The sequence below is a fragment of the Ovis aries genome, chromosome 20 (genome assembly GCF_016772045.2).
Source record: "Ovis aries strain OAR_USU_Benz2616 breed Rambouillet chromosome 20, ARS-UI_Ramb_v3.0, whole genome shotgun sequence".
NCBI lineage: Eukaryota > Metazoa > Chordata > Mammalia > Artiodactyla > Bovidae > Ovis > Ovis aries.
Genome location: NC_056073.1, coordinates 12,927,857 through 12,949,597, shown reverse-complemented (window position 1 = coordinate 12,949,597; position 21,741 = coordinate 12,927,857). Strand labels below are relative to the sequence as shown.

Here is a 21,741-nt window from a genome sequence, read left to right as displayed (position 1 = left end):
TGCCCAGCCCTGACTGTGCCAGAAGCCATGGGGACGCAGGAGGAATGCCACCTCTCCTGCTCCTGCTGGCTGGTGTCCTGAGCTCCCAGCCCTCGGAATTCCTCCTGCCCTTGAACCTGGCCCACCGCCATCAGTGCAGAGGGCGTGGGAAGGGCCTGGTACTCTGGAAGAAATGGGTAGACCTGGGGAAGAAATTTTCCATGGGAGCTGACAAACTCCAAAGAGAGCAGAATCGCTAACCCGCTGAGGTCTCCTAAAATCATACTGAACTCCCCATCATTTGAGACACAGGCTCACAGGAGAAGACCTCCTCTCCTCCCATCATCCACCGTGAAGGCGTGAGGCATGTGTTTGCTTTTCCTTTTTTGCAATATTACATGCACACATGTACATGGTACAGATTAGCCTAAGTACACAGAGCTGTGGGCTGTGTTTTCAGCCTCAGAGTCTACGGTGTGGCCTCGCTGGACATCTCTTAGGAGAGGACCCTGCTATGCTGTCGCTTCAGTTTGGTGCCCCCTCCTCTATATGGGGACAGAGCGACAGGTCAGGCGGAAGCAGCCCCCTTACCTGAAGCCCAGGAGGATGGCCGAGGCGATGACCAGCGCGGAGAAGGAGAGCGCGTAGCCCACTGTGTAGACGACGTAAAGAGACAGGAGCTGCCGCTCTGGAGAGCTCTGTGTGCACACGGGGGACATGGCATACAGGGGGTGTCCACGATCCTCCTCTCCCACAGCCTGCTTACCCGGGGGACAGGGAGACTCAGCCCCACTGGGATCCCGGAACTGAAGAAGGGAATCACCTATGGTGACGGTCCCTGGATTTCAAGGACCTTGTTCTGAGGCCAGAGAGGTGAACACACACCACCTGTGTCCAGAAGGCATGGTGAGCAAAGCCCCAGAGGCAGGAGGGTGTGCAGGTGGAGACAGACCTACCCACCAGATGGCCCGGGTCCCTGCTCCCATGAAGTTGGCCCCCTGCTGCCCCCTCCTCGCCTCCTCAACTCACGCGGTCCCCTCGCTTGGAATCCTCACACTCGGACAGGTCCCTCCAGGGCAGGCTTGAGTTGTCCTTGTGCAGCCATAGGCCGTCCGCGGTGCAGAACCGGTAGACGTGACCCTGCAGCACTGAAGTGGATACACAGGGTGAGCCTCGGCCCAAGGCCAGCTGCCTTGTCCCTTCCCTACCCGGGGGTCGACCCTGTGACCCCTCCACACATGCACACACACACACACACACACTCAGGTCTTCCTCTCCTGCCACATGTTCGTTTCACCCAGGAACAGGAGAGGTCACAAAGGGGACCTGCCCAGGCCCCGCCTGGGCCTTTCCTCTTAGCCACCCTGGAATGCAGTTTGACGAACCCACACTTTTGCTATAAGGCCACACCATTTCCAAGGCAGAGGAACCAGAGATCAAATTGCCAACATCTGTTGGATCGTTGAAAAAGCAGGAGAGTTCCAGAAAAACATCTACTTCTGCTTTGTTGACTATTCCAAAGCCTTTGACTGTGTGGATCACAACGAACTGTGGAAAATTCAAGAGATGGGAATACCAGACCATCTGACCTGCCTCCAGAGAAATCTGTATGCAGGTCAGGAAGCAACAGTTAGAACTGGACATGGGACAACAGACTGGTTCCAAATCAGGAAAGGAGTACGTCAAGGCTGTATATTATCACCCTGCTTATTTAACTTATGCAGAGTACATTATGAGAAACGCTGGACTGGATGAAGCACAAGCTGGAATCAAGGTTGCTGGGAGAAATATCAATAACCTCAGATATGCAGAAGACACCACCCTTATGGCAGAAAGCAAAGAAGAACTAAAGAGCCTCTTGATGAAAGTGAAAGAGGAGAGTGAAAAAGTTGGCTTAAAACTCAACATTCAGAAAACTAAGATCATGGCATCTGGTCCCATCACTTTATGGCAAATAGATGGGAAAACAATGAAACAGTGATAGACGTTATTTTTTGGGGCTCCAAAATCACTGCAGATGGTGACTGCAGCCATGAAATTAAGACACTTGCTCCTTGGAAGAAAAGTTATGACCAACCTAGACAGCATATTAAAAAGCAGAGACATTATTTTGATAACAAAGGTCCATCTAGTCAAAGCTATGGTTTTTCCAGTGGTCATGTATGGATGTGAGTCATGTTGGACTATAAAGAAAGCTGAGCACTGAAGAATTGATGCTTTTGAACTGTGGTGTTGGAGAACTCTTGAGAGTCCTTTGGACTGCAAGGAGATCCAACTAGTCCATCCTAAAGGAAATCAGTCCTGAATATTCACTGGAAAGATTGATGCTGAAGCTGAAACTCCAATACTTTGGCCACCTGATGTGAAGAACTGACTCACTGGAAGAGACCCTGATGCTGCGGAAAATTGAAGGCGGGAAGAGAAGACCACAGAGGATGAGATGACTTGATGGCATCACTGACTCAATGGACATGAGTTTGAGTGAACCCCAGGAGTTGGTGATGGACAGGGAGGCCTGGCATGCTGCAGTCCATGGGGTCACAAAGAGTCAGATACAACTGAGTGACTGAACTGAACACATGATTTCCAGGTCCCTGCCTCAAATCTCATTCAGACAATGTTCAATGCTGATAAGCTATGGCCCTGGCAGACCCACAGCCACCTCTGAGATTTCTGATTCTTGGAACTCAGGGCCACCTCCTTGAGCAGTAGACCTCAGCTATTAAGTGGGCACAGAGCTCCTGAGAAAAATAAAGAGACACAGCCCTGCCCTCAATGAGCCCCAGTCTGAGGGGATACAGCCCCGCCTCAGGGAGCCCCAGTCTGAAGGGAGACACAGCTCCGCCTCAGGAAGCCCCAGTCTGAGGGGAGACACAGCCCCGCCTCAGGGAGCCCCAGTCTGAGGGGAGACACAGCTCTGCCTCAGGAAGCCCCAGTCTGAGGGGAGACACAGCCCCGCCTCAGGGAGCCTCAGTCTGAGGGGAGACACAGCCCCGCCTCAGGGAGCCCCAGTCTGAGGGGACACAGCCCCGCTTCAGGGAGCCCCAGTCTGAGGGATCACAGCCCTGCCTCAGGGAGTCCCAGTCTGAGGGGAGACACAGCTCTGCCCTCAGGGAGCCCCAGTCTGAGGGGACACAGCCCTGCCTCAGGGAGCCCCAGTCTGAGGGGACACGGCCCCGCCTCAGGGAGCCCCAGTCTGAGGGGAGACACAGCCCTGCCTCAGGAAGCCCCAGTCTGAGGGGACACAGCCCTGCCCTCAGGGAGCTGCAGTCTGAGGGGACACAGCCCTGCCCTCAGGAAATTCTAACCTGATGGAGGAGACCCAGTCCTATTGTCAAAGATGACCTGATTTATCACCGAGGAAACCAGAACTGAAAGAGACACATGTACCCCAATGTTCATCGCAGCACTGTTTATAATAGCCAGGACATGGAAACAACCTAGATGTCCATCAGCAGATGAATGGATAAGAAAGCTGTGGTACATATACACGATGGAGTATTACTCAGCCATTAAAAGGAATAAATTTGAATCAGTTCTAATGAGATGGATGAAACTGGAGCCGATTATACAGAGTGAAGTAAGCCAGAAAGAAAAACACCAATACAGTATACTGACACATATATATGGAATTTAGGAAGATGGTAATGATGACCCTGTATGCGAGACAGCAAAAGAGATACAGATGTGTATAACGGACTTTTGGACTGTGAGGGAGAAGGAGAGGGTGGGATGATCTGGGAGAATGGCATTGAAACATGTATACTATCATGTAAGAAACGAAGTGCCAGTCTATGTTCGATACAAGATACAGAATGCTTGGGGGTGGTGCACGGGGATGATCCAGAGAGATGATATGGGGTGGGAGGTGGGAGGGAGATTCAGGATTGGGAGCTCATATACATCCGTGGCGGATTCATGTCAATGTATGGCAAAACCAATACAGTATTGTAAAGTAAAATAAAGTCAAAATAAAATTAAAAAAAAAATAAAAGGAATACATAGCTAATGGCAGAGATACAGTCCTTAGAGACTCTCTGTTCAAAGACGGGGAGAACTGGCTCCTCCCTTCAAGTAACACCAAGTAGCCAGAGATGGAGGCTGTCCTCGGAGACCTCCCAGTCTGAGTAGGGAGCCCCTGTCCTCTAGGAGTTCCCCGTCTGAGAGAGGAAGGAAGCACAGTGCCTGACTTCAGAGAATCAAGACTCTCACAGAAAGAAGAAGGTGCTGAGAAAGGAATAACACCAATGCGAAGAAGAGAGGTCACACACAGGCCCAGCAGAATTGGGGGCAGGGCGTCCCTGTGCCCCTCACACCCTGCCTGGGCATCTGGTGCCGGAGCAACTGCCCTGGCAGGCCTCAGTGTCCACCACCCAGGGAGCGGGTTGTCTGGTGGCCCCAAGTTTGCAGTGAGGTCACAGTGATCGGGGCTTACTTGTGTCTGAAAGGAAATGTAAGTCTGACCCCAGGGCCAGGAGACCAGGGACAAAAGCAGGGAGAGATTTTGCACCGGGGGTGGGGGTGTCAAGGAGGGGACTGGGGGCCAGGACAAGTTTTAAAAGACTGAAAAGACTTCCCTGGTGGTCCAGCGGTTAAGAATCCGCCTTCCAATGCAGGGGACACGGGTTCTACCCCTGGTCCAGGAAGATCCCATGTGCCGGGGAGCAACTAAGCCTCTGTACCACAACTACTGAGCCCACATGCCACAACTAAGGCTCAACACAGCCAAAAATAAATTTATATATATATATAATTCTAAAGGAAAAAAAGATTTTAAAGACCAGATTCCCCAGGTGTGGGAAGAAGGCTCAGTGTGAGGGAGAGAGACAGGCCCTGGCTGGCAGCGGCTGCTCAGAAGTTTCCAGGTGGAGAGGCAGCAGCAAGGACAGGTCTGCGCAGGGGGCTCATTAACACACATGTCTGACAGCAGCGGCGCCAGCCCAGGTCCACCCACCAGGGTCCAGGAGGGACTCACCATCGAGGCTGGGGCTGCATTTCCTAGCTCACAAACTGTCAACCCACCCATTGCTGTCATATGCCTGACATCATTTTAAGGGCTGGGGCAACCCTCTGCCTACATGGTCAGACACCTGTCAGTGGGACCCTGGTCCCCTGAGCCAGTCCCCAGCTTCCAGCTCACTCTTTCCTTTCTCCCACTGCTCTTCAGAGACCCTGAGCAGGGTCCTAATTTAGGAGACAGCAGGTATCTAGTAATACCGTGGGGCTAAGTCAGCTTTTGGTATCACAGCTTCTGGAAGAACCTGTACTTTAAGAGACATCCCCCAGGGAAGAGAAACAAAAGCCTGAAAAATCTAATGGTGGGACTTCCCTCAGCAGGAGACGTCCCCCGACACAGGATGAACAAAATCAGAAGAGCATAAAGGCAGAGAAGGGGAGGCACCAGGTCTGATTCTAAGCGACTGGATGAGCCCCCAGACATCTCTTTGATCTGCTGCATGAGTGCCTAGAACTCCTCCCCAGGAGTTGAGTCATCTGATACAACAGCAACACCAGCCTTCAGGGGTAATGACCCCAGAGCAATGATGGAGATCTGGGCTGATTCTACGGGGCGTGAGACTGGTGTCAGAGCCTTCTCTAAGTCCGTTTAGATGGGAGGAAGTGGGGAGGGGTGAGGAGGCAGAGGGGCCAGGGAAGGGAGAGGACCCAGCAGTGGAGCTCAAACCATGGAAGTACCACCGACCCAGGACGCAGCCTGCAGCAGTGTGATCCTAACACTCAACTCGCCACAGGGGCACAGGCTCTGGCAGCCAGGAGGCACACAAATGGATGCTTTCCTTCCCCTCTCAAGCCCTCTCTGCAGGCTGCACTCTCACAGAATCAGGTTTTGAGTACCTGCAGTATGCCTGACACCTGAGAACATCACAACCACCTTACAAGGTTAGGTGCCGAGAATCCCATTTTACAGATGGAGAAACTGAGCCTCTAAGAGGCCGAGTGACTTGCCCAAGATCATCCAGCCAGGGAGTGGCAGAATCAGGATCACAGCCCCTGGCCCTCTGCCTCTAGAGGCCAAAAGGACAAGAGTCAGCACCCGAACTCACTGCTAACAGTCCACCATGGCCACGTGCCATTGGTCTGTCCTTCCTCTGGGCCTGGATTCACCAACCTTCCGCATCTTCCCAGCAGGTGCTCTTGGCAGTGTGGGCCCCCTGCACCCAGCCATTCCCGGGCTCTCTTCTCAGGGTGAGCTGGGAGGATGAGGAGGTGGTGGGGAGGTGGAATGTGCACAGATGTGTGTGTTACGGGCACAGTGTCAAGGGACCACTGCATCCCTGCAAAGCTCAGTGAGCCTATGCAAATGCGTCTGTCAATTACCCTTCATTAGCAGCAAATATTAAAAGCCAGGACTGTTCCTGGCCTGGCTGTGGTCCCCAGGCACCCATCTTGGCTGGAGATGGGGTGGGTCAGGGCCCAGCCCAGCTTATCAGGCCAGCCTTATCTGGCCCGGGAGCTACTGGTATATCATAACCAGAAGCTTGGCTCTGGTTTTGTCAACACCAGGAGGCAGCCGGCCACGAGCCAGGAAGCCTAGGGAATATTTCATTAAGTCAGACCCTGGTGCTGGAAATAAAACCCCCAATTAAACACTTCCCCTCCCGGAAACTGCAGCGGCGTCCGTAATCAAGCTAACAGCCACCCTTCCACGTGGACGCAGGCACTCAGGGCTGTGGAGAGGCGCTCATGAATCCATTAGCTCCTGTACCCTGGCAACAGCAGTGGCCAGCACAGACTCCTGGGCCCCCAGCTTCCAGGCCAGGATGCCGAGATTCAAAGCGGGCAGTCACTGGACCTCCCCGGAGTTCAGAAATGAGGGTCAAAGCCAGGGCTGGAACTAAAGGTGCCAGCTTGGACTCCGGGTGAGGGGCTGTGCCTCACATCAAGGACTAGAGGAAGACCTCAAGCTTAAATCCTGGTCCTGCCCTCAACCAGCTATGGGACCTGGGGCAGACCTCCCTGGGTCTCAGTTTCCTCATCTGTAAAATGGAAACCACGATAACTTCCCAGGTCGGTGGTGTGAAGACTAGAAGTGAAAGCATGTGAAATGCCTGGTAGCTGTGTGTGTGTGTGTGTGTGTGTGTGTGTGCACACGCGCGCTCAATCATGTCCAACTCTTTGCAACCCCGTGGACTGTAGCCCGCCAGGCTCCTCTGTCCATGGAACTTTCCAGGCAAGAATGCAAGAGTGGGTTGCCATTTCCTTCTCCAGGGGATCTTCCTGACCCAGGGTCGAACCCACGTCTCTTGCGTCTCCTGCATTGGCAAGTGGATTCTTTACCACTAGCGCCACCTGGGTGCCTGGCTGGCCTTCAGAACACAGTCACAGTGAAAGTCCTGCTCCTGCCCAACCCCGTCCACCCCCACCCTGGCCCCAGTTCCTCAAAAGAGTGCCCTTCACTGGGGCTGGGCTGGAACTTAGGACCCTGCCGCAGCTGAAATCCCTCCAGGACCAGCAGGGGGCCTCGGCTTCCTTCCGCAACCCTGGCCTGCTGCAAAAGCTCCTCCAGAGAGGCACCTGTCAGAGTTACCAAGAATTGTGAGTTATAGGCTATTTTTAAAGCATTTTATGACTCTCCTATAATTAGAACCAAGCTCACAAACAGGTAGGGATCAGGAGAGGGTGCAGCTAATGAGACTGGAATGATTTGTAACGAGCAGCTCAGCTGTTGGCCGGGAAGTGAGGTTGCTGGAGGGCCCTCAGGTGGCAGCAGGCTCTTGGACACCACTCGAGCCTCTTGGTTTCCAGAGAGAAAATCTTGTGGACACAAGGCATCTCCTCTGAAGCCCTTCCTTCCCTGACTCACCTGCCCCCACCCTTTCCGTGCAGTCCCCAGTTCTGAATTAGAGGGGTCTGCATTCAAGGACTTGGCTGATGTCCCTGGGATGCTGTACAGTTCTGAGGCCTGGCCCCATTTCTGAGCTGGTGCCTAAACATCCTCCACCCTGGAGGGCCTTCCTCTCCTTCATCCATCTCCATCCACCTGTTCTTTAAGGCCTGGCCCCGATGACACCTACCTCCGGAAGCCTTCCTAATGCCACACCCCAGGCAGAAGAGGTGGCTCTGACCTCCCTCAGCACCACTTCCCAGGCTCCCGAGCAAGCTCTTCAAGCCCCGTGGGAAAGTCACCCCTTCTCCCCAAAGCCCACACACTCACACACCTCTGAGGTCTCACTGACATCCCCAGCTCTTAACACAGACCTGCCCTGGGTAATTGTTTCAAATTTAATTATTTCTCAAGTCATTCCTCTGCCCTGCCCTGCACCCTAGAAGGCTGACCCCTGTGGACAGTATCACTTGAGTTCCTGGCCCTTTGCTGGGTTTAGCTAATGGGAGGCACTGGTAGGAGGTAGGAAGACAGTTGGAAAGAGAGGCTGGGGTATTTCTCCCTTGCTCCCTTTTTGCCTTGATTCTGAGGTTCTGGCAGTGGTTTTTGCCCCTCTGTGATCACGGCCCTGTCCTGCTGGTGGCCTCTCCATCACCATGACCTCCAGCTGTCATGAGGGCACCACAGCCCTGTTCCTGCCCCACTGGGACCTAGGGATACTAAAGCTTCCCACTCTTATAGTCCTTGGTGCGTTATGTCCTTTGTTGTTTAATTGCTAAGTTGTGCCTGACTCTGCGACACCATGAACTGTAGCCCGCCAGGCTTCTCTGTCCATGGGATTTCCTAGGCAAGAATACTGGAGTGGACTGCCATGCCCTCCTCTAGGGGACCTTTCCAATCCAGGGATTGAACCTGTGTCTCCTGCATTACAGGCAGATTCTTTACTGCTGAGCCACCAGGTGAACCCAGACCAACCTCTGAAGTGGTCCCTCTATCAGGTTCTTTTAAGATTCCCAGCTGAGTGTGTTTTCTCCCAGGACATTGACTAAGATCTTCTCCTCTTTCTTCCTCACACTCCTAATTCCCACTACAACATTTTCACTTAGGGCACTCCCTTGATTAACCCAAGAAAGTTTCAGAACTGCCCCCACCCTCCTCCCCCATGCCCTGGGAGGGGGTGAGGGAAGCCCCCCGTGCCAGCTTCTGCCAAGGGGACAGCTAGGACAGGCCAGAGACAGCAATTATGTTGCAGGAACCCAGGGTGGGTATCTCTGTGGGTCCTTGACTCAGAGAGAGGGGAGAGGGAGGCAGAGTCTGTGATCCCAAGCGTCAAAAAAGGGAGTGAGTTAGCTTGGTCAAAAAAGGAAGTGAGGTGGGGAGCTGGGGGCGGGGGTGGAGGCTGGCAGGGGGCCTGTGCAGAGGCTGTTATCTTCATGGAGAAAGCAATAAAACCATGTTCGCTCATAAATGGGCACCACCAGGACCTATTTCCTGCTCAAATAAAATTAAAGGTGATGGATGGAGCCACAAGCAGCAGGCAGAGCTGGGGGTGGCTTAGTGCTGAGTGATGGGCCCTGTCCTGCGCCTGGCTCCCCGGGGTCTAGAGGACCAGCCAGCCAGCCAGTCCCAAACCTTTGGGGAGCCGGGAACCTGTGTGTATTGAGGGAAGCGGAGAAGACAAGTCAGGTAGGTGGAAAAAGTTAACAGAAACCATTTTCTAGGAATTTGAAATCCTCCCAACACCCCCATCACCTAGCTATATCCCCCCCTCCCACATGATGTCCAGAGGCACAGAGAGGTCTAGAAGTTCAGTCAAGTTCACACAGCCACTTGGAACAGTGTGAGGCAGAATCATAAGATTTCATCTCCAGGGAGAAGGCAAGCAGTTCACTGCCCTCCCTTGGGGCAGTCCAGCCAGCAGAGGCCCAGGTCGCTCCCCTGTCTCCATGCCCAGACCCACATGCACAGGAACACACATGTGCCCGCACACTGGCGGAAGTCTGGTGCAGAAATGACACATGCTTAATCTGAACCAGACTCCTGGGTTGATTCATGGGTCTGCTATTCACTCACTGTGAGAGCTTGGAAAAGTCATTTAGCATCTCTGGGCCTCAGTTTCCTCCTCTGTAAGAGGGGAGGGTCATCGGAGTACTAGATGAAGTATTCTTGGAGTACTCGGAGCCCTGAAAGGTTGTTGTGAGGATTAAATGACTGCAGGTACATAAAGCGCTTATGGGAGAGCTGCATGAAGGGCACTGGGCCGCTCTGTCTCACCCAGGGGCCTGCCTCTTTCCAGCCCAGGCTCTCAGCATGCACCTTGGGGTGGGGGGTCATACCAGGAGGGGACAGCAGGAGAGACAGTCCTCAGGACTCCAGCTGGGGCTTCGTCCGACCTCCATCCCGTGTTCTGAGCTGAAGCTGACGCCAGGCCCTGCCAGGTGCCCTGATGTTCCACTAAGCAGCTGCCTCCTCCAGGAAGCACACTGGCTTCCCACAGCATGACCTTCGTTTCCCACCTGCTTCTGGGCCAGTTTCTGCTTGGTCTCAGATCCCTTCAATGCACTGTCATTAAGAGCACAGGCTGCCTTAAAATCCCGGTCCTGCCATTGACCACGTCATCTAGAGTGAGCGGCATAAACTTTCTGGGGGCTCGGTTCCCCTATCTGTATTACAAGCATACTGGGGGGTTGTTCTAAAGATTACATGAATACTTGCCTTTTAGGGCAGGATGAGGCACAAAGCAGGCACTGAATCAGTATCGTTATTATAAAACAGTATCTTTTCTCCCTTCCTGAGACTGTGAGCTCTCCGAGGCAAGGGTGCTTGTCTCCTGGGACACACGGGGCGGGGGGCGGGGGGGCACACAGTCTCCCCCTCCAGTCAGAGCTCTCTCTGCAGTCTCTGTAGGTCTCTGCACTCCAAAGCCCCTCTCACCTACCCAATTACACCCTTCCTACCACAAGGTGTCCCCTACAGGCAGCAGTGAGCTGGGGAGGGCTGGAGGATAATCCTACTAAGGCCTGATCACCACTGCCTGGGTTCCTCTGAGCAGTGAACCCCTTGAAAAGTCAGGAGGTGGCTCCAGGGCACTATCAGGTAAGCGTTAGTCACTCAGTCATGTCCGACTCTTTGCAACCCCATGGCCTATAGCCCACTAGGCTCCTCTGTCCATGGGATTTTCCAGGTGAGAATACAGGAATGGATTGCCATCCCCTTTCCAGGAGATCTTCCCAACCTAGGGATCGAAACTGTTTCTCCTGCATTGCAGGCAGATTCTTTACCATCTGAGCCACCAGGGAAGTGGGGGACCTACAAACACATGCATACACACACATAGCAATGGCACCTCAAACCACCCCCACCCAAGTACCCAAGAACTGTTCCTGCCTGATTCCTTTCCTGATTACTAGAAGCAAGCGGGTGCTCACATTTCTTTCTTAAGTCAGAGCCTCATGCTTTCCCTATAGCCACCTGCCAGAACAAGCCTCAGGCCCAGGTTATACCTGCTATCACACCCTACTGCTCCCCACCCCCAAGGAAAGGTAGGCAGACCACCATGAGGAGGCCTAAAGACCTCCGGGGGTGGGGAGACTGTGTCTCAGTGGAAAGGAAGCAGCAAGCACCCTATGCCAACTCCACCCCCACCCGAGCCTCCTGGACACCAGGGAGGCAAGGTCCATGTGGGGAAGGGGACTCACCGCTGCTGGCCCAGGGTAGATACCAGGGGCAGCTGACATTCACAAAGGAGCCTGGTGACCCATCCGGCCAGCAGGCATAGTCATCGAAGGTCCGGTTGCAGAAGAGGTCTGGTGCAGGGGGAAGGAGTTTAGTCCGAGCCTGGCTGGGGTGCTTTCCGCTTTCCCCTGCTCCCCATTTGGGAGGCTACCCAGCAGAAAGCTCCCTGCCTAGCACGTTCCCACCCAACAGGCACCACTTAGCAGCAGTGGGACTCGGAGCCAAGTACTTAAGGTCTCTGTTTTCTCATCTGTAAAATGGGGTTGATTTCCCAGCCCACAGGGCTGTGCAGGGACAAACAGCGTACGCAGCAAAGATACCAGAGCATAATAAGTGCTTAATAAACAATCTTCATGGCCTTTTCTGAAATTCCACACCTCCTGTGACTGGGACAGTGCCTCAGTACCTCTCCAGCCCGAGATCACTTCCTCAGGCGACTGGGTCAGGACCGCTGCTCAGGAACAGAGGCCTGTCTGGCTTCAATCCTCTATTCTTTAAAACAGCCCACACGAGCTCCCTAAACGTTCATTACTGTAAGTATGTGAGTGGGGCCTCCAGCCCGGACATAAGCCCTGAGGACACAGAATGGAATAGCCTGGTGTCAGCTCTGGAGGGGCCCTGGCAAGGGGTACAGCGGCTACATGGCTGCACCCCAAGGCATAAGGCAGATGCAGGTCCTAGGCATAGGCAGAGGCAAGGGATGCCAAGCCAGCTTGGGGGGCCTCTGGCGGCTCTGGGGAGCTGCTGGGTGGGGGCCCCGCCTGCTCTCACCTGCGGCTGGGGGCGGGGCCTCGGTCAGGAAGCGCTGGCACTGGCGACGGTACTCTCGCCATTTCTGCACGGTCTCCGAGAGGGACACGGCGGCGCCCTGGGGAGAAGAAAGAAAAAGGGGCCCCTTGGGTCCAATTCAAGTCTATTTTACCCTCTGCCCCACACACTTGGTTTCTTGATCTTTAGGGGATCTTAGGGCCCCAAACCCCACAGGCTTTGGCCACCTTTGCAAGGGGGTGACAACCCAATGAGGGGCTCCAGTGGATGTTTTTCAGAGCATACCTTGCTGCTAAGTCGCATCGGTTGTGTCCGACTCTGTGCGACCCCACAGACGGCAGCCCACCAGGCTCCCCTGTCCCTGGGATTCTCCAGGCAAGAACACTGGAGTGGGTTGCCATTTCCTTCTCCAATGTAGTAAAGTGAAAAGTGAAAGTGAAGTCACTCAGTCATGTCCGACTCTTCGCAACCCCATGGACTGCTGCCTACCAGGCTCCTCTGTCCATGGGATTTTCCAGGCAAGAGTACCAGAGTGGGTCACCAGTGCCTTCTCCGAGCATACCTTGAGGTGTAGTAAATGTCCAGCTCATGGCTACTGAAAGGATGCTGTTGGGGTGAGTGGAGGAGGGGGAGGGGAGAGCATGTGTGTCTCATTCACGGTTTCATCTGCCCCCACCCAGCAGAGATTTCCTGAAGGCCCTGGGGTTCATGACTGCCACGGGCTCCTTTCCAGTGCCCAGTCAACCTGCCTGTGAAGTTCGCACACTTTCATCCACCATTCTAGGAGGGGGCACGCAGGCTCAGAGTGGGAGAGGGGCTTAGTCAAGGTCACACAGCACTCCAAGGAGCAGAGCTGAGGCTAGGACCTGGAGCCTCCCAGATCAGTGACTGTTGGAGCAGTGGACGATGTGGGCTGCAGTGGGATTCAGTGCTGCAGACCTTGGTACTATTTCCCACTACCACAGGGGTCCCCAAGCTCCGGGACCTAATGCCTGATCATCTGCGGTGGACCTGATGTAATAATAAAGTGCACAGCAATTGTAGCACACCTGAATCATCCTGAAACCATCCCCCCGACCCCCAGTCCATGGAAAAACTGTCTTCTACAAAACCGGTCCCTTGTGCCAAAAAGGTTGGGGACCCCTGCTCTAGCGTCCCTCCTACAAAATGCAATCATGTCATCTGGGAGGTCAACACAAGCCTGCACTGTCTCCTTCTAGCACAACAACATGGGTCAAACATCAGCCCAGCTCTATCAACTGGAGAAGGAGAAGTCTTGAGGACATGGGGTGAAGGGTCAGAAAAGTTCCAGGACACAGAGATCAGGCCTGCATTGGGAGGGGCCCCCCTATCTGTGAGCAGGGGGATAAGAAGCTCCACTTTCAGATAAGGTAACACAACTGGCTTTTAGACAGACCCAAGCAGATGCCCCCAAGAGAGAATTATCCATTCCCAGACTCTGTAGTGTACTTCCTCTACATATGTCTTGGGACTATGTTTCTTTTTTATTTGTATTTTTTCCTGAACAGGCTTAAGATTCTAAATATTCTTCACTTAGAGGCTGCAGACACACAAATGACCAGGGAGCCCCTTGGATAAAATTTAGGACCTATACATAATTTAAAACAAAATTTCACTTTTTAAAATCACAACAATAAGCATTTGTGCTGAAATTAAAACAGCTTCCTTTGGGGAGCTTGCATCCTTGACTGGTGGTGCCCTAAGCACACTGGATCTGGTGTCTGGGTAATCTTGCCCAGATTTAAGCTGAGTTGTGGTTTGTAACAGGGATCCCCAGTTTCTGAGATCTAATGCCTGATGATCTGAGGTGAAGTTAATGTAATAATAATAGAAATAAAGTGCACAATAAATATAATGCACTTGCGGGTGTGTTAAGTCGCTTCAGTCATGTCTGACTTTTTGCCACCCTATGGGCAAGTTCCTCTGTCCATGGGATTCTCCAGGCAAGAATCCTGGAGTGGGTTGTGCCCTCCTCCAGGCGAACCTTTCTGACCCAGGGATCGAACTCCAATCTCTTATATCTCCTGCATTGGCAGGCAGTTTCTTTACCACTAGCGCCACCTGGGAAGCTTGAGTCATCCCCAAACCATCCCCTCACCGTGGTAAAACTGTCTTCCACAAAACCAGTTCCTGGTACCAAAGAGGTTGGGGACCACTGGTTTATGAGACGCTTCCCATAAAGACACAGGTTGTCTTGGGCTCATCCCTGGCTGCCTAGGAAGCCCTGGGGAAGGGGGGAAACAAGCTTGCTTGAGCCCCAACCACACTCTTAGAGTAAGTGTGCTGAGACCACAGGTGGAGATATCTGAGACAGTCCTCTTCTGAGGGCAAAGGTCAAGTGTATTTGTAAAAAAAAAAAAAAAAAAAGAACAAGAAATCAAACCCAACAGCAAAGGCAGTATCACAATTTTAGCTACAGCTGGGGGTCCAAACAGTCTTCACTAAAGCCGGTCCTGGTGGCTCAAACCCCCAGACTCGCTTTCCTTCTCCTCCTGCCCCTGAAAATGGCAGCTGCTGGTGGTTGGGACAGGGAGACTGGGAAGAAATCCCACTCCATCTCTCTTTCCAGGAGGAAAGCAGGCAGGAAGCAAGGTCACTGCTGGGAACTGGGGCAGAAGGTGTGTCAGGGGCAGGGAGTGAGAACAGGGAAGCTCGTGGAAGCCAGAAGTCTGGAGGTGGAGGTGGGGAGTGGGGTTAAGGGTAAGGACAACACCAGGAAGGCCAGGCTGGCCACCAACCTCCAGGGGACTTGGAGGCAGAGGCAGCCCTGTCACTTGCTCTGAGCAGAGTTTTGGAAAAGAAACTATCTTCAGACTGGCGCTCCCTGAGGCAGGGCTGTGTCTCCCCTCAGACTGGGGCTCCCTGAGGACAGGGCTGTCTCCCCTCAGACTGGGGCTCCCTGAGGCGGGGCTGTGTCTTCCCTCTGACTGGGGCTCCCTGAGGCTGGGCTGTGTCTCCTCAGATTGGGGCTCCCTGAGGCTGGGCTGTGTCTCCTCAGATTGGGGCTCCCTGAGGCAGCGCTGTGTCTCCTCAGATTGGGGCTCCCTGAGGCAGCGCTGTGTCTCCCCTCTGACTGGGGCTCCCTGAGGACGGGGCTGTCTCCCCTCAGACTGGGGCTCCTCGAGAACAGGGGCTGGGTCGCCCCCTCAGATAGAGGGCTTCCTGACAACAGGGTTCGCTGCCATCTTCCTGCACCAGCTGAAGTTCTTCAAATACTGCTCACTTCCGCCCCACCTCTCCCCAGTCAAACACACAAACTCCCAGACCTCTGGCCTCTCCCCACCTGGTGTTTATGGAAGTAATACTGTGCCAGACTCTGGGTGGCAGGTCTGACGGAGGGACATGGGGAACACAAAGATGAGGGCAGAGCCCCTGCCTGAGAGAATCCGCAGGCTCCTTGGGGGTGGGGTGGGGACAAATGCTCTTCAGGACACAGCAGAGAAGGCAGGTGACACTGCTCAGGTTGAGGCGGAACTCGGTGCAGATCCGAGAGTTCTGGCGGGGTCAGGGGGCCCTCTGGGGGCTGTGAGCGGAGGTTAAGCAGGGGATCTGTGGGGAGAGATTGGGCCCAGCAAGGGCAGAGGGTGGGCATTTCAGCAGGGGGCCCGGCTGGAACAAAGTGGCAGAGGTGGGACACTACAGCTCCAGGGAGCAAGCCGAGGACAGCTACGGACCGCCGTTCAGGAGAATCTTCTCAGGACCCGGGGCAGCTGGGAGGCTCTGGGCTGGAACAAGGCTGAGGTTACTCGGTGTGGCCAGGCCCGGGGCCCAGGGGAGCATGGTTACACGGAGATGCGTGAATAGCCTTGGCCTTGGGAGCAGAGCCAGGCCTGACCCTGGCTCCCTCATATATTGATTTTCTGACCTTGTCCAAGAGTTTTAACTTCCAGCCTGAGCTCACACCTGCAGAGACTGGAAATAACCATAGTCCCTCCCTCCTCATGAGCATTAAGTGAGTTGATGCTAAAGGGCCCCAGTACATGGAAAACTCAGTCAACAACAGCTGTCCTGGATTTCTGCTGTTGATGGGAGAAAGCAAAGCGTGGTCCGGGCAGCCAAGCTCCCCGGGGAGTCAGGGTCGTACCCCTCCTTCATTTCTAGGATCAACAAACTCCTGGCAGGAGGAAACAAACATATTTTCTTGCCAAGGACCGATCACTCAGCTTAATTCGTGGCATCTTCCAGCTGCAAACGTAGCCAATAGCAAAGCCTCCGTGCCTTTCAGCAAGCAGGAAACTGCAAGGAGGGGCCTGGTCCTGCCCACTGGCTGCCCCCCACCCCCGCCCCACCCCACCCTGTCCCGCCCCATTTCATCCCCCTTTGATGTGAGGTTCTGCCCTAGGCCTGGAGAGGAGGGGCTGCAGGGGCTGGGTGGTGGAGAGGATTCAGTGATGGAAGCCCTGCCCCTCACAGGCTGCAGAGCTGGCTGGAGATGGGGCACTTGACGGGCCTGGGTGAGGGCAGGCTGGCAGTTTTTAGAATCAGGACTCACCAGGTGTTATGGGCACTCTCTGCATGGGGGTGAAGGCAAAGGGGGGCAATGCCTGGGTGGAGGTCACAGTAAGGAGGGGGCATCTCTCAGATTCAAGAGTTTGGGGAGGAAGCAGGAGGTGAGAAAGAAGAGGCCAGAAAAAATAAAAAATTAAAAAAAAAAAAAAAGAAGAGGCCAGGAGGGAGCACTGAACAGACAGGCACAGGTCCTGGGCATAAATCCCAGTTGTCTGTTAATGTGGGACTGATGGGACAAATTTTAACCTTCTGGGGCCTCAATTTCCTCATCTGTAAAATGGGCACATCGCTCTTCTCTAAGAATTCCAGGACAGTTCCAGCAAGATAAAGTAGCAAAAAGCTTTAGGAGTTATCCAGCCCTGTATGAATGGGCAGTGTTCTAAGGAGGAAGAGCAGGGAGAGAAGGATGCAGAGTGGGTGGCTGCTCTCAGGGTGAGGGACTTTCCAACACCCTGGGAGGGCACACCTCCAAACACTGGCTGCTAACCTGAAGAGTTCCTCCTACAGCTTCCTGTCTCAGTATGAATAAGTGCATCAGATTCCTTCCTTCTCCGGGAACCTTTCTGACTGAAGGGAAGGAGGAAAGAGAGGCCTCTGAGGTGGGGAAAATGGGAGAGGAAAAAGAGGGCTCCAGTGGCAACTCTGGGGTCTACCAACTGGTGCAGCCCTGCATCTTCCCCAAGGCAGGACCCCCGGCCTCATCTTCTCTGCCCGACTTCCAGAGCTCAGCCATCACCTACGGCCTCTGAGACCTGCAGGGATGGGGCTGCTGGTCCCTGCGCTCTTGGCCCCCTTTCTTTTTCCTTAAAGACTCCAGATGCATGAGCAGAAAGGCAGGGAAAGGAAGACCGCACACACATTCTCACATGCACAGATCCCTCCCAGGGACACGCTGCCACACACGCTATCACACATGCCGTGGAGCACACGCTTACACACTAAGACGCAGCAGAGCCTCTCTCCCACACGCGAACTCGCAGACGGTCAGGCACACACACAGAGACCCCTTGGTTGACATATACTCAAGTCACACTGTCGCACACATAGATACAGAGAAAGAGTCACACGTTCCGTCACAAGCACACGATTTCTCACCCACACACGGACACACACTGACAGACACCCATTCACACTCTAAGAGGTCTGTCATACATATACACACACACACACACACACACACACACACCCCTCCCCACAGATGCAGTGTCACACTTGGAGTCACACTGTCAGATACACAATGACACGCTGAGATGTTTCAGACACAGGGACTCACAGGCAGGAAGTCACAGAAGGTCACGTGAGTGCAGAGGAGAAACAGGGGTTCATACAACCCCTCTCCCCCCGTCCCTCTCTCCTTATGTCTCTCTCTGTCTCTTTCTCTGTCTCTGTGTATCTCTGTATCTCCTCATCTCTCTCTCACACACAGGGAGGAACCTACTCAGGGGCAGCCTGCCACTAAGGAAGAGCCTACTTCTCCTCAGAGCCAGGCATCCGAGGGCAGGATGTGGTTTCTTGGTATCTCCTGCTTTGATCCCCACTAGAGGCCATGTCTGGGAGGGAGTCCAGCTCAAGAACGAAGTTGCACGCTGACCGTGGCGTCCCCTGGATTCCCTCCACCCTTCACTAGAGGGGCCCCCACCCCCAGCCCTCTTCCACCACCCTGGAGAAGGCTTCCAGATGTCCGAGGACAAGAGAGGGTCAGAGCCCCTGAGTGACTAAAGCTGCTGTCACGGGATGCCAGTGTCTCAATCCGCTCCAGAACTGTCTGGCGGGGCTCGTGATCCTTATTTACAGATGAGGAAACTGAGGTTCTGTTTGCGATGGTCAGGAATATTTGAACCCAGTCTTGGCTGGCTCTAATTTTGGGTGTCAAAGGCTTGCCCTCAGTAGACCAGCTCCCTGACAGGGGTCTTGGGGAGGAAAGGAATAGGGGAGGGGGTGGTCCTTCCCAGCAATGATGGAGTGGCCTAGGTCCCCTTCTTCAGAGGTCAATTCGACCACCCCCCCTGCCTGTACCCCCTCCAGCCTGGCCAGGCTGACTGTGGGTAGCTCACTCGGTTTTCCCTTTGGTCCCGCCTGGATGGGCAGGTATTAGGCACCAGCCCAGCCCTGCACCCCTTTCTCCTCTCTGCTGCTGGTCTGCTGGATTCACTTTATACAGGGAACCCTCCTTTTCTGAGATTTATTCCCCCAGCAGGGACATGGAGGGAGCAACCTAGTCTTGCTGATCTCATGAACAGAAAATAGAAGGCAAAATCCACCAGTGTTTATAGAGTCTTACACGCAGGATGAGTTGTGTCGCAATTACTGCAGTCTGACCTCCAAGCTTGTCACTCAGACCTCCGCGGGCCAGGAATGCTCAAAGCAGGGGCACCTCGCGAAACTCCCCTTCTCTGCTCGGAGCCTGGCTCACCCTGCCCTTCTCTGTGTCCCCAGGACTAGAGATATGGCCCTAGGATATTAGGCTTTTACTCTCAGGGGATCAGAAGAGAGGGGATCAGAAGAGAGGGGGTTCAAGAAGCCCCACTCCTCTGGGCAAAGGAACTTTGGGGAGAAGACAGGTGGCCTCCACAACCTCTCTTTTTTTGCTTAATCTGCAAACTTGGCCTGGAGCAGGATGGGACCAGGCACCAGAGCCTTCCACCCCGACCCTGTCCCAGCCTGAGGAGGAGGAAGAGGGGGAGGAGGGAGGAGGGAAAGGAGGGAAAGGTGAGCCAGAGCAGTCTGCAGTCCTGGCTCCGGAGAGATCCCAAGCATACCAGGGAAGCCATTGTGCGGCAAGGGCAGGAGTTGGGCTGGCAGACAGGAAGAGGGAGGGGAATGAGTCTGGGAAAAACACGGGGGCTGAGGAAGGGCTGGCACCTTAGCTGGGAGACGCATCTGTCCACATCTGGATTCTCAACCAGGGATGGAGTCGGCCCTCACCCAAGCCCCTACTCCTGCCTCCCACCTGGGACATATTTCAAGGCCTGTACAGGACCCCTCCCCAAAGCTTCAGGTCTAGGGGTAGGAGTGGGAGGTCACGGGAAAACACAGTCCCCCGGCACAGGACAGGCCACCCAAGCCTGCACCTCCTCTCTGTTCAAGCATCTCACAGCATCTCTGGACAACTCCCCTCTCCTAAAGCAGGCTGACACAGCCCCCAGCCCAGGAGCCTGGAGGCAGCAAAGGCAGAGAGGGGCTGTAGGGGTCCCCCGGGGTCAGGTCTCCAAGGGCGTGGGGAGGCCAAGGTGTCTCTGAGTGTCCCAGTATGAGCTCTGGTGCTTGTTGACCACCAAGGAAGTCAAGCTGGGGGTGTCAGATGAGTGTGTGTATGTGTGGAGGGTGCTGCCTGCTTCCAGAGGAACAGGGAGCCTTTTCCGTGTTTGCCTTGGGGCTGGGGAGCCGATGTGGCTCTCAGGTTCCCTCTGGGAGGTCAGGAGGAAGGACAGCAAGCTGCCACCGCAGGGTCCCTAGGGCTGTGAGTCAAAGGCTGTGCCAGGGGAGGAGAGTGGAGCTGGGGGTCCACACCCTGGCCTCTCTGCCTTCCCGGAGGGTCTCCCATAGCGAGCGGTGGCGGGTTGGGGCGCAGACACTGCGGGAAGGGGTCTGGGGCAGAGTGGGAGAGGGCAGCTCGGGCTGCAGCCGAGCCACTGGTACGGGTCTGGGGGAGACGGAGTTGGGAAAGTGGTCCGGGGAGATGCCGGGCGCAGAAGTCAGCGCAGGGCGGCCGCGGGACAGCAAGGGGCCCCGGCGGCCAGGAAGACGGGCGCCTGGCCGGGGCTGGGGGAGCCGTCCGCCGTCCGGGTCCCCACCTCGGCCACCCAGCCCGGGGCACTCCACTGTCCTAGGCCCCGCTCTCCCGAGGCTTGGGTTCCCGCCGCCCGCGGAGTTTCGCTCAAGTCCGGGACGCCCGGCCCGCCGCAGCCCGCACCGCCGCCAACCCCGCCCCGGGGCCCGCGGGTCTCACCTGGGGGCGGGGGCCGGCCCTGCCCACCGCCCCGAGCAGCAGCAGCGCCAGGCGGAGCGGCCCCGGGGCGCCGGCCATGGCGGGGCGCTCAGCACTGGGCCATCGCTGCCACCTGCGGCACGGCGCGCGCCACGGAGCCCCGGCCGCGCGGGCGGGCGCGGGGGAGGAGCCGGCGCGGGGCCGCCCCGCCCGCAGGAGGGGCCGGGCGGGTCCTGGCTTTCCAACCCGGGCCGCCGAGGCCCCCCCGGCCGGTCCTTCTCCGGCGGGAGGTCCCGGGCACTGCGCTCCGGGCCGGTGCGCTCGGGTTCCGGGCGCGCAGGAGCCCGGCCGTCCTCATCCCGCACCCGCACCACCTTCCGGATCCCTCTGCTAAGGAAAGCCAAACCGCCCCCAAGCTGTCCAGGGTACCCCAAAGGGAACTGGGGCCGGAGAAGCGCACAGGACTTGGCCAAGGTCACACCTTCCGTCAGACCCCTTCTGGAAAGTGTAACCCCAAGAGCTGCGAGTGGCTAGGAAGATAGATCCACCCGGAGGGGTTACCCCGTCCCCAAGTCCTCTCCTCCTCGAGTTCTGTCCCGAAGGCGGCCCTGGGACAACCAAGGTTGAAGGGACAATGACAAACGTTCTATGGAGCCCTGCGGGTGGGGAGGGTCTACAGGCTCACCACCCGCCTCCCGCAGCGTAGCCCTGCTCTGAGTCCCTGGGCTCTTATAACCCCTGTGCCCACACGATTACGTGCGCCCAAGGCTGTCCTCTGCCCTCCTGCGTCTTCCTCTCGCTGCTTGGTGCCACTCTCTATTTTACCTGCCTTTATATCCCCACACCCCAGCGCAGTGCAGACCTGGGAGCAGGGGCTGGTGGGGCCCAGACTCACCGTCAGCCAGGCTGTGGGAGACAGTGCCAAGAAAGCACTGACTTTCCTGTTCCCTAAAGACAG

General features: G+C 55.5%; 1 protein-coding gene across 2 annotated transcripts in view; it reads right to left on the bottom strand.

Moving 5' to 3' along the window:
- The window catches only part of GLP1R (glucagon like peptide 1 receptor), a 41,095-nt gene extending 20,150 nt beyond the window's left edge, over positions 1–20,945 (bottom strand). Inside the window, exons 1-5 of one of the 2 annotated variants that reach the window (XM_042236744.2) lie at positions 20,805–20,945; positions 12,329–12,425; positions 11,521–11,628; positions 1,009–1,127; positions 571–677 (exon numbers count right to left, since the gene is read on the bottom strand). In XM_042236744.2, coding sequence (XP_042092678.1) covers positions 571–677; positions 1,009–1,127; positions 11,521–11,628; positions 12,329–12,425; positions 20,805–20,882 — 509 coding nt within the window. In that variant the 5' untranslated portion in view covers positions 20,883–20,945. The remainder of the gene's footprint in view (positions 1–570; positions 678–1,008; positions 1,128–11,520; positions 11,629–12,328; positions 12,426–20,804) is intronic. The other variant, XM_042236745.2, reaches the window with a different exon arrangement.
- Between the last annotated feature and the right edge of the window lie 796 nt (positions 20,946–21,741).